General features: G+C 38.9%; 1 protein-coding gene across 1 annotated transcript; it reads left to right on the forward strand.

Moving 5' to 3' along the window:
• Positions 1–985: 985 nt before the first annotated feature.
• On the forward strand, positions 986–10,953 carry LOC103461381 (complement component C7-like). The gene is made up of 18 exons (XM_081613707.1): positions 986–1,277; positions 1,351–1,403; positions 1,491–1,566; positions 3,386–3,527; positions 3,811–3,955; positions 4,053–4,191; positions 4,801–4,929; positions 5,014–5,257; positions 6,637–6,750; positions 6,832–6,998; positions 7,576–7,804; positions 8,341–8,512; positions 8,614–8,701; positions 8,871–9,003; positions 9,222–9,413; positions 9,958–10,057; positions 10,137–10,318; positions 10,601–10,953. Exons 1-18 carry the CDS (start codon positions 1,242–1,244, stop codon positions 10,777–10,779), a joined length of 2,520 nt encoding a protein of 839 aa, XP_081469833.1. The 5' UTR covers positions 986–1,241; the 3' UTR covers positions 10,780–10,953.
• The last annotated feature ends 546 nt before the right edge of the window (positions 10,954–11,499 follow it).

Genomic DNA, 11,499 nt, shown 5'->3' on the forward strand with positions numbered 1-11,499 from the left:
GAAAGGTATTTATAGCAATTTGTTTAGAATTTTCAAACTCAAATTCAACATTTCTGAGTTGTTTGACAGAAAGTTACTTTTTCCTACCGTATGTAATGGACCTACTACACTGTTGTACTTTTCATACAATGTTTTCCCTGTGAATTATTATTTTTTTAAACTGTCGTTACTGCAGACTGAACAATAAAACCCACAAGAGTCCAGGTACATTTGGAAAGAAAAGCAAAACTACTGGAAACCAAAAGAAACATTTTTAAATTGAATGTAAAATCTTTATTAAAAGGCGAAAACAAACTTTAATTCAGTTTCAGTTAAGACTTGATTTATTTCCAATTCTTTTCATTTGTGTATCAGATTTTTGTTTACATTTTCAGTTAAATTTTTTCAGTTTCAGGTTATGTTTCTGGTGAATGGAAGTCCATTTCTGCCACGAATGAAAAATAAAAGTACAAAAGAAGGTCACACTTGCAAGTTTTTGTCACAATAATGAAAATAAAAATCAAGTTTTAAAGTCATAATTATGAAAATAAGTAATAATTTTCAGTTTTAAAGTCACGACTAGGAGAATAAAAGTTAAAAAAATAAAAAAATGTGTTGACTGTTTCCAGTCAAACGTCAATGATTTCTGGTATTATTAAGGTGAGTAGATTCTGTGTCTGATCTTTTAGCCTACTTCATGCTGTCAGTCAGGCTCTGTTTAAGTGATTTATTCACTTAAATAGTAGCTGGTGACACTGAACCACAAAATATGATTCATTCCCAGCTGTAATTACTTTTTCACATACAAACAGGGTTGATTTGAATAGATCTGAGCCTTAATAAATAATATTTTCATTAGAAAACACTGAAAAACTTGTTGGATGTGAATATTTCCCTCAGTTTTGAGCGTTTGCCTTCAAGCTGAGGACGTTCTTAGTCCAACCACTAGGTGGCGAGCTCAGCAAGATGGTTTATTACACTTTATTCAATTGTAAAACAAAGAAACAAACTAATCGTGTCTTCTCTCGGTCGACTCCTTCGTGTATTTCCTGATCAGAGCATCAGGATAAATAAACTGCAGTATTGGACACGAGTTTCTCTCAACCTCTAGCAGAGTAAATAAATCCAGATCATTTCAGAACCAGGTCAGTTTGGACCTGGCCGTTTCAAACGTTTCTTCACTGAGGGGATTCCTGAACTCGGGGGAGTGTTGAGAAATCCTGCTGCTGATAAACGAGCTGAGCGTTGCAGAGCTGGAGCAGATGAGGAGGAGAAACTCTGACCAGAACAGCATGAAGGTAAAACCCAGAAAATTCACCATATACCACAAATAAACCACATTTAAACTCTAATAAACCTTCCTGCTTGCAGCTGTGTCTGGTTTCTACATTAGCGCTGTCACTTACTCTGCTGTCACCAGTTTGGTAAGAGTGACGTGTTTTACCGTTGTTTCAATAGATGCTGCATACTTTAGGGTTGCACTTTTAAATAAATATTCCTTCTTTTCCCAGCTGTCAGCAGAGAGTAAACTGTAGATGGGGACCTTATGGAGGCTGGTCTGAGTGCGACGGCTGCTCCCGTACAAAGGTACCACAAACACAACACTTTGACTCACAGCCATGAACATTTTACTTATTTATAGAAGAGATAAATACATTTATTCATTTTTTTATGAGAGAACAGGGTTTGCATAGAGAAAGTAGAAAATATTGGAGACAATTGAGGCACAAAAATAATCAGCTTAGCTCATGTTGTCTTATTTTATATTGTTATTCAGTAGTTTTAATTTTATTTCATCCGCTTTAGCTTACATTACCATATTTATCTTACATTCAGCTCTTTACATCCTCTTTTAACTTAGCTTACATTAGCTTAGCATAGTTTATCATATTTTGGATTTACAAATCCTATTTTTTATATTTTATCTAAATTTCACCTAGTTTATTTTAAAAGCTAAAGTTACTTAGCTTACCCTATCCCATCTTATTTTAGCTAACTCTTGTGTATTTTTACTTTACCTTAGCTTACCAGGTATTAGCTTAGTAAGTTAGTATGTCTAAGATTGTCATAGCCAATTTTATGGAATCTTGATTTAATTCCCTTTAGCTTAGCGAAGATTTTATTTATGCTTAAGATGTAAATGACAACACAGAAACCTTGACACTTATTTTTATTTTAGGCTTAATTTATTGTATCTTTGCTATTATGTAGTTGGCAGATTTTTTTCTCTATGTTGACCCAGATTATTACTCACATTGTTGCTGTTTTACCAGAAACAGCTCAGTTAGAGCAACACCACTGACTTTTGGCACCGTTTTCAGGCCGTACTCCAACCCAAACAGGACAGAGTTCAAATGAAGCAACATTTCTCTCTACTGTGAAAATATTTCAGGGAGTTTGATATTTTTTATGCAGTAAAGTACAAGCAAGTCCAGTTAATGTGACTTGTAATCAGTACAAAAATGTTTTCGCTGCCTTCGTGAGAGATTTAACTCTTTTTATTAATCATTGTTAACTGGAACACGTAACCATTAAAATTCACATTTTGGATAGTTTTATATTTACATTTGGTTCTCAACCGTTTATAAAAACAGCCTGAGTGTTTAAAAACAAAACGCCCCGCCGCTTTCCGTTTGTAATGTCGCAAATCAGCAGGCACTGCCCCCGGCCGAGCAACCAGCCCGTTACGTAGCAACCCCCATGAGCTCCACCCGTCACATAGCAACCCCCACGAGCTCCACCAGTTACCTAGCAACCCCCACGAGCTCCACCCGTCACCTAGCAACCCCCTGGGGCTCCAAAAAGGCAGAACTGACCAAACTAAAATCACATTATCTAAGAACAATTTTGTGGGGAAAAAATATTGAACATGTTTTGTTTGGCCAATAGATCATGAGGTGTTCAAACTTTTTATCAGATGGGCCAAAATAATCAAATCAAAAATAAGAGAAGAAAAAAGGACAAAAAAAGATTCATGGAGATTTTGCGCGCTGAACAGTAAACTAAGCTACAATATAAAAGGAAGGAGTCCACTGTGTGACTTTTAAAGATGTCCACTGACAATGATACAAGTTTTGTTGTTAATTGTGAGCAATAAAAACAAGATTTATTGAAAACTATATAACCAAGTTTTCAGTAAAAGTCGATGTTGGTGCATCAAAGCTTGGATAGATGTGGTCCTCACTAGAAAATACAAAAAGTCTGGGTATTGAATACTTTGGTATGTAGCCACCTTTTTACCATTAATAATAATTTTTAAAAAATAATTAAATTGGTATAATATTAAATTGACAAAATCAGTCCAAACGTTGAACATTCCTGTTTTCCAGAAACCTGCTCAAGAAGCAGATATGCCACCTTTAGCCCAGTAATTCAATGCGTTTAACATCTGGACTCTTTCTTGCAGGTGCGGACTCGTCATGTGGAGGCGTACGCTCAGTTTGGAGGGGCGCCATGTTCAGGAGACGCCACTGAGACGCAGGCATGCGTCCCACAGAAGACGTGTCCCCTGGAAACAGGGTGTGGCAGCAGGTTCCGCTGCACCTCTGGTACGTCAAGATCCAAAGTCAAACATCCAACAAAGTTATTATAGAAAACTAAAACCAACAAAATAACAAAAACTGAAATTTAGAAAACACTTTGGTTAACTGGACTAAATAAAAACTGTAATTAATGGGGAAAAACTTTAACAAACTATATTGTGTGTTTGTAAAACTAAGACATAAAGTTATAGATGTAATGTCCTTTATTTTTGTTTGTGAATCTATTAATGAAATAAAACTAAACTCTAATGACCCTGATGAATGCAAAACCGCTCTAACTGTGATGCAGGTCAGTGTATCAGCCGATCTCTGGTTTGTAACGGAGACCAAGACTGTGAGGACGGTCTGGACGAGCGAAGCTGTGGTCAGGACAACAGCCAGTACTCCTGTGATCTTATCAAAACGCCTCCAAACGCCGACCTCACCGGCAAAGGGTGGGAACCTCAGAGCTTCTGAATCAGGAAATGTTTCTAGACGATGATCTGTCACCTGTTACCACAGATGAGGTCGCTGAAAGCATTTCTTTCACAGATTCGACGTTCTGACGGGGAAGCTGAAAGCTGGTGTGATCAACACGTTTAGCTTCGGAGGACAGTGCCGGAAAGTCTTCAGTGGGAGCCACAAAGTGATGTACAGACTGCCACAGAACATCCTCAGGTTCAACTTTGAGGTGAGTAAGTGAAGAAACCGATGGGAGTTGAATCTGGTCCAAACTGGCAACAGCACGACCAAAAGTTGAAGTCCAGTCCATCTGCTTGGAAAGTCCACTTCGTTTGGGGACTGGTGAACGCGTAATCCAACCAAAAACGTTAACTCTGTCTCTGAAGTGAACTCTGGAGCGGTTCCAATCAATATGTGAACAACAAGCGGACCGTAGACCGCTCCAGTGCAGGGCATTCTGGGTAAATACAACCAAAACCAACATTCTAATCAGGAGACTCGTGATCCTTTATCAAAGTCTAACAAGAAATCCTCCCACTGCTAAAATCTGACACTACTCCATTTTTGTTCACATTTTGTGAAGAAGAAATTTCTTCTTGTCTTCTTTTGAAGCTTTTGTTTCTTTCAGTGGCTCTTGATGCAGCGCCCCCAAAGGCGAGGAGGGGAACAGGTTTTTTGAATAGTTTGGATCATGTGAAACAGCACAATGTGAAGCGAATGGCAGCAGCTGAAAATGTAACAAATGTTGCGGCTTTGGTCTCGAATATGAACGGACTCTACTGGACTATCAGGGTGACAACATCTTTGATGGAGCTGAGATTAACCGTTTGTGCTGCAGGTCCATGTGGACAACGAGGAAAGTGACGAGTCCTATGAGAGCGCCTGGTCCTACGCTCAGCACATCCAGTCCAACGCCTGGTTCGGACATGACCGTCGGACGTTCCACAAAGAAGCCACAGACAATAAGGTGACCGATGACCAGACCAGAACACTTGAATCTTTGGGTTTCATCCCATAAAATCCCTTCCCAATGTTCTCCGGTGTGTTTCAGGCTTACAGACTTCTAGTCCTGAAGAACAGAGTGGAGTTGGCCCAGTTTCAGAACTCTGCCCCCCAGTATCTGACTCTCTCTGCAGACTTCTGGAAGGCCTTGTCCTCGCTGCCGCTGACCTACGACTACTCCGCCTACCGCCAGGTGCTGCAGACCTACGGCACACACTACATGTCTGAGGGGTCACTTGGCGGCGAATACCAAGGCTTGTTGGAGTTTGACTTTGAGGCCCACACTTCCCACAGTAAGGACACAACGAGTGAATGTTGTTACAGGATAACAAATTTAGAAGGAGAACATGGTTGTCCATGACCCAATGTTCAAAACTCAAACACTCCAAAGGGATTAAGGTCAACAATTAATGGTTTAGTCCAATAAATCACCACACAGATTTGACCGTGGCTTAATCTATGACCAAAGTACCAAGCTAAGAAAAGGTTAAGACTAATGACAGACTTTCAGACTAGCTGTCAATGTATTGTCTAATTCCAGGGGACAAAAGTCTAATCCAAGCTGGTGAGGTTCATACTGAGGTGGGCAGAGCAGTCAGGAAGAGCAGCACTCAAGTAATTTGAGTAAATTGGTATTTTACCCAATTAAATTACTGAAAAGTATATGAACAAATACCAAAGTATTTTTGGCAAATACTTTGGTATCTTAAGTATTTTACCAAAATACCAAATACTTTTGGTAAAATAGTATTTGGTAAAAAGGCTATTAATGTACTGAGTAACTGATCAAAACATCGGATTTCATATTTGAAATCTGCACCATCAGATGGACCAAAATATAAAATTATGTGGAAATTTTGGTATTTTAATTCATATAAATAATTACAAAATCAGACACAAGAAATATTTCTCAAAATCAGTTTCTTTCAATATAAAATGTATAAAACTTCAACAAAAACTGCAGGTGTGTGTTTTTGTCTGGTGAATTTATTTGGTTAAAAGAAGCTTGTTGTCCTTTCATTGAAGTTACTCACAGTGGATTAAATATCCCACTCAGTATCGATACTTCATAATGAAGTTACTCAAGTAAATGTAAAAAGTACAGCATAGTAAAAATACTCCTAAAATTATTAGTTACTGAAGTAAATGTAACTCGTTAATTCTCATCTCTGTACATATGACATGTTTGAAATATTATGTTAGAGATTTTTTGGTTTTATCATTTTGTTATTATTTAGTTCATATTCAGTCTAATGTTCAGTTTAAAGTGTTCTCTTCATTCTGTGTGTATAAACTGACCTGGAGGCCCATCTGCCTGTTTGTCTTCATGTGAAACAGTTAACTGTGTTTCTCAGACCTTAAATTACGTTTCCACAGGTGCCTTCTAATCAACCGGAATACTCCCCATCTTAGAAACTGCCTGTGTGCAGTAATAATTTATCTCTGTTTTCTTCTTTAGCTATCCTCCCTGTTTCTGCTTGATAATAAAAGACAAGCTGTAACCAAAGGTCTTCAGACGCTCAGTGAACAGCTTGGAGGAGCAGTTTGCTGAGTCTTCTCCTTTTGCAAAAGCTTGGTCATAAAATTCATATACGTTGTCTGTGGTTCTTTTAATGAAGGTTTGAGAAAAATACCCATCATAGTACATTATATTTCTGTCCTTTTTTTAAAGGTGTGACAGACATTGAATACCAAAGATGTTGGAAAAAAGTGAAGCGCTTCCTGTTCTTTAAGAAAACCAAAATCACCTGCGAAAAACTACAGAATCATCTGGAATCCAGAGCTGGTGAGTTAAAGTCACACAAACTCAAATAATCTAATCATCACTTTCTCTCTGAGCTGCTGACATCATTTCCATTATCTGCAGGAAGCCAGTCCAGGAAGATGCCCATCAAGGTGAAGGTGTTTGGAGGAGATCCGCAGTTCATAGGCGCTCTATCTGTTCTGGATCTACAGAAACCCGAAGCTAACGGAGAAATCTACAGTAACTGGGCCTCGTCTGTCAAAGATTTCCCTGATGTCTTAAACCAGAAGGTAAAAAGACACAAAATCACACGTATTTAAGAGCCCAGAATTTAAAATATTAAACACGGAGTACTTTAGCATTAGGATTAGTAATTAATCTGGCTGGAAATAGGATTAGTGACGTTTTAGACCACATTCCTCCAGAGGGAACAGGAAATGTTGCTTTGCTGAACCATCCAACTATTTATCGGCCCAAAGCAAATGTATGAGTATTTTGTTTGATACGGTGGCCCAGAAGGGTCAACAAAATACAAAAGCTGTAATATAATAGCAAAAAGCCACGACATAGCAACAAAAAATCAGAAGTTATGCTAGCAAGTTTGTCATAACTTCCGTTAAGAATCCCAACAGATTTACACAAATAAATTATTTTAAAGCTTTTGATTGTTGATAACCAGAAAACATAATTAAATAAAGAACAACAAATAACAATGTTGCACAGGCTACCAAGTTTAATTAGCATGGGCTAATCAGTGCTAGCTAGCTCTGACTTGGAATGCTTCCCAGCCAACCAATAAAATTGTCCGATTTCCCCTCTAAATATTGGCACCAATGAGTGTAAACATGGTGAGCTAATCTCTTCCAGCTTCGTCCTCTGTATGAACTGGTGAAAGAGGTCGAGTGCGCCGGGTTGAGAAAGCTTTACCTGAAGCGGGCGATGGAGGAGTTCCTGTCCGAGGAGCATCCCTGCCGCTGCAGGCCGTGCCAGAATAACGGCCAGCCGCTGCTGACCGGCACCGAGTGCCGCTGCGTCTGCAGGCCCGGAACATCAGGACCGGCCTGCGAGAGGGGAGCCGTGACGGGAGAACAGCCCGGTAAACCACAAGCCCCGCCCCCCAGAGCCCCGGGGGGCGGGGCTCTGGCTCACCTCGAAATCTGATTGGCTACTCCAACCAGAGCGGCCAATCAGATTGTGCTTTATCTAAATTAAAGAACTAGTTTTCCTCCAAAAAGACATTTCTGAGTTTGAAAAGTAAAAATAAAAATAATAATAATAATTTTTATATTAATTTGAGAAATTTTCTAGAAAAAACAAAAAAAAATTATTTGCTCCACAAGTCAAAAAATTTGCAAGAAAAAAAAAAATCAGAAATTCTGAAATTAATCTCAGAAATTTTCTGAAAAAAATTAGAAAATTTCTGTGTTAAGAACGTTATAAATATGCTAGAAAAAAACAGAACATTTTAGATTAGCGTCAGGAAATTTCTGAATTCCAAAATAAATAAAAAATTTAAAAAAGAACTAATTTCTCATTTCGACCTTTCAGGTTTTTTATGTTCAAACAAAAAGTTTATTAAAGGTTCCCGTGGAGAACGAGAAATGAAAAATAATCACCGGATCTGTTTCCCAGGAGTGATCCACGGCAGCTGGAGCTGCTGGTCCGCCTGGGGAACCTGCTCCGGAGGTCAAAGGTCAAGAACCCGAAGCTGCAACAACCCCGCCCCTAGAGGAGGGGGCCGGAACTGCATCGGGGAGCAAAGCGAACTAAAACCCTGTGAAGAGCCAGATATGCAATACTTACAGTAAGTTATATAGCTAGAACAAAACCTTAACAGCTTTGAATCACAATAAATAAAGTTAATTTTTCACTCATTATTGGACTTTTCTTCCTTTTCGCCCTCAGGATGATGGAGCCTCAGTGCTTTGGTCTCTCCATAACTCCACCAAAACGGTGCAGACTTCCTCCAGTCCTGAACAACGGGTTCATTGAGGTGAATTTTTAATCTGAATTCCTGTTTTTTTCATTCTAACAGTATTATAAAGTTGAAATAATACAAGGATAAAGTCTTTACATGCCTTAGTTGAAACACACTTTTCTGTTCTGGTAACGTTAAAGTCATATTACAAAGTATTTGTTCAGTTTTTAATTTTTTTTAATAGGATGTTAAAGACTTTTACCCAGTAGGAAGCAGAGTGCAGTATTCCTGCATAGAGGATTTTTACCTTGTTGGAAACGCTGCAGCCACATGTGGAGAAAACCAGCAGTGGAGCTCAGGAGCAATGGTTTGTAAAAGTAAGTATTAAACTACAGCAGCATTTAAAACCCACTTAGTTTAATTATTGGTTGTCAAATAGATGAAAATGTGGACTTTTTTTTTTTATATTCAGGATTTGTACTGCGCTTATTGTGAATATTTCAGTTAAAACAGTTTCTACACTCATTAGATGTTTATTTTTTTATAGTTAATTTCATAAATATTATGTAAAAGTAGAAATTAACATTTCTTCCAGGTTCCACTTGTGGATTTCCTGAAATCGGCGGTTTGGTTGAAGCCACGCCCGTTAAAAAAGCCTACCAGATCGGAGACACCGTGTCCCTGTCGTGTCCCGCGGGATCAGAGCTGGTCGGCGAGGGGTCAGAGGTCAGGTGCAGCTCCAGTCTGCAGTGGTCGCCGTCTCCTGATGATGCTCAGTGTAGAACAGGTGACTCTTCAGAAACCAATATAAAGATAAATACAGAGAATTCACTCATTTTGACACAAAGTGATTCAAGTTCTGAAGGTCAGGTCTAATAAAGAATAAAGCCAATAGTAAGAAGAAGAATATTTTAATAATATTATGACTTCATGAGAATAGTCACTTTGACTTTATTCTACTAATTTTATCGTTTCAACTTTATTCTCATCATTTTTTGACTCTTATCTGAAAAATTGTCTAGAAAAAGTAAAAAAAAATTTTTGATTAATCTCAGAAATTATATAAAAGTCAAGAAACTTTCTGAGCCTGTAAAGTCAAAATAATTGCCAGATACTGAAATTTGGGAGTAATCTCAGAAATCATCTTTAAAAAGTTTGAAATTCTGAAAACGAATAACTTTTCTGAGTTTAATAGGAACATGTCAGAATTTCTGTCAGAAATGTATTTGTCCTTTTTATATGATAAACCATCACCACTGGTCTATAAACGAGAATAAATCACATTAGATTCTGTAATGTTCCATTAAATTTGCCTTCCTGTTCCTCCGCAGTGCTGCTCACCTCTCCGGCGCCGCCTGCTGGTCTGAACTGTAAACCCTGGGAGAAGATCGGAAAAACCGGCTGTGTCTGTAAAATGCCCTCTGAGTGCCTGTTAGTCTCTAATTCAGAACCAAAACCAAACCCAAACCCAAATCCAGACCCGGTTTGGTTTAAAACGTTCTTGTTTCAGGTCGTCTGTGAGGTTCTGCTCCCGGATCGGGCCGAGGAGTCTCTGGTTGGGCGTCTGCCAGCTGGGGGCGCTGCGCTGCTTGGGGCGCAGCTTCACGCTGGCCGCCGATACGGACTGCAGCAGACCGGAAGAGGAAACCTTCACTTCCTGCAGCGACTGCAAACCGGGGACGACCTGCCGAGGTGAAACACCCGATTACTGAACATCCTGCTGGATAAAAACACAGGAAGACAGTAAATATGATCAGATCTGACGGATTTAATATTATGACAGAATTAAAGGCTTAATATTAATACGTTTTGAGATTTTCTGCCACACAATGACAAACTATTTCAACAAAACTTTCCTCTGAATTATTCATAAAAATACCTCAAATGTTGTGGAACTTTTAACAACCCGCCTATAACTTCTCTTCATTATTTTCCATCCAAAAGTGTTGAATCTGATCACCGTTTTAATCGTAGAATCCCAGCAGAAATGCGCATGTCTGAGTCCGTCGGCGTGCCCCGCTGGCCCCGCCCCCCTGTGCGTCAGTTCCGGTGATGATGGCGGCGCTGCGAACATGACGGAGTGCGAGGTGGGATCCAGGAGGTGCGCAGGCGAAGCTATCCGCCTGCTCAGTCTGGACCAATGTCCGCAGTAAACGGACACTTTTCTTCATTGTTTCTGTGAATATTTCTTAACTTTCGTAGCAGCTGAGCTGTAAATAGAACAGATCGTTCCAGATAAATTGATACATTTCTTTGTTTTTGTACATCCATAAGGATGATAATGGATTGATTGATTGTTATAAAATGAATAAAACTGCCTCCATTAATTCCCTTGATTTATATTTATCCATTTTATTAACTTTTAACAGCAACTGGATGGTTTCTATGGTCCATTTAAGCTAAGCTAGCTCAAATTAGAGCTAGCTAACGTAGCAACTTTGCCCCTCCAGGCAAAGTTGCTAAACTTGACTGGCAGCCAATCAGAAAGATTAACAAGGGAAACACCATTTCAATTAATTATTTTAACTTATATTTTACAATAATAATTCTAAGATTACAGAAGCCCATTGCTGTCATGAAAGAAAAAAAAATAAAAGCTCAACAGAAAGTCATAATGTTGAGATCCGACAGGAGCAAGTTTCCTTAGAGAAGCAGCAGGACTTTGAATTTCATAAATTATATATAAGCTTTGAGCAACTTGTTCCCCTCCTCTCCTGTGGGGGCACTGCTCAAGGAAACTACTCAAGGAAACTTTAAAGGAGACACTGAACCCAACTTCTTAACAAATGTAAAGAAAAATGGAGTGGCGATGAAGTTTTCGTGGTTGTAGGATTTCTCTTTTGCCTTTGGCTAAAAACCAGGAACCATTTCTC

This window comes from Poecilia reticulata, chromosome 12 (genome assembly GCF_904066995.2).
Source record: "Poecilia reticulata chromosome 12, P_reticulata-male-v2, whole genome shotgun sequence".
Lineage (NCBI taxonomy): Eukaryota > Metazoa > Chordata > Actinopteri > Cyprinodontiformes > Poeciliidae > Poecilia > Poecilia reticulata.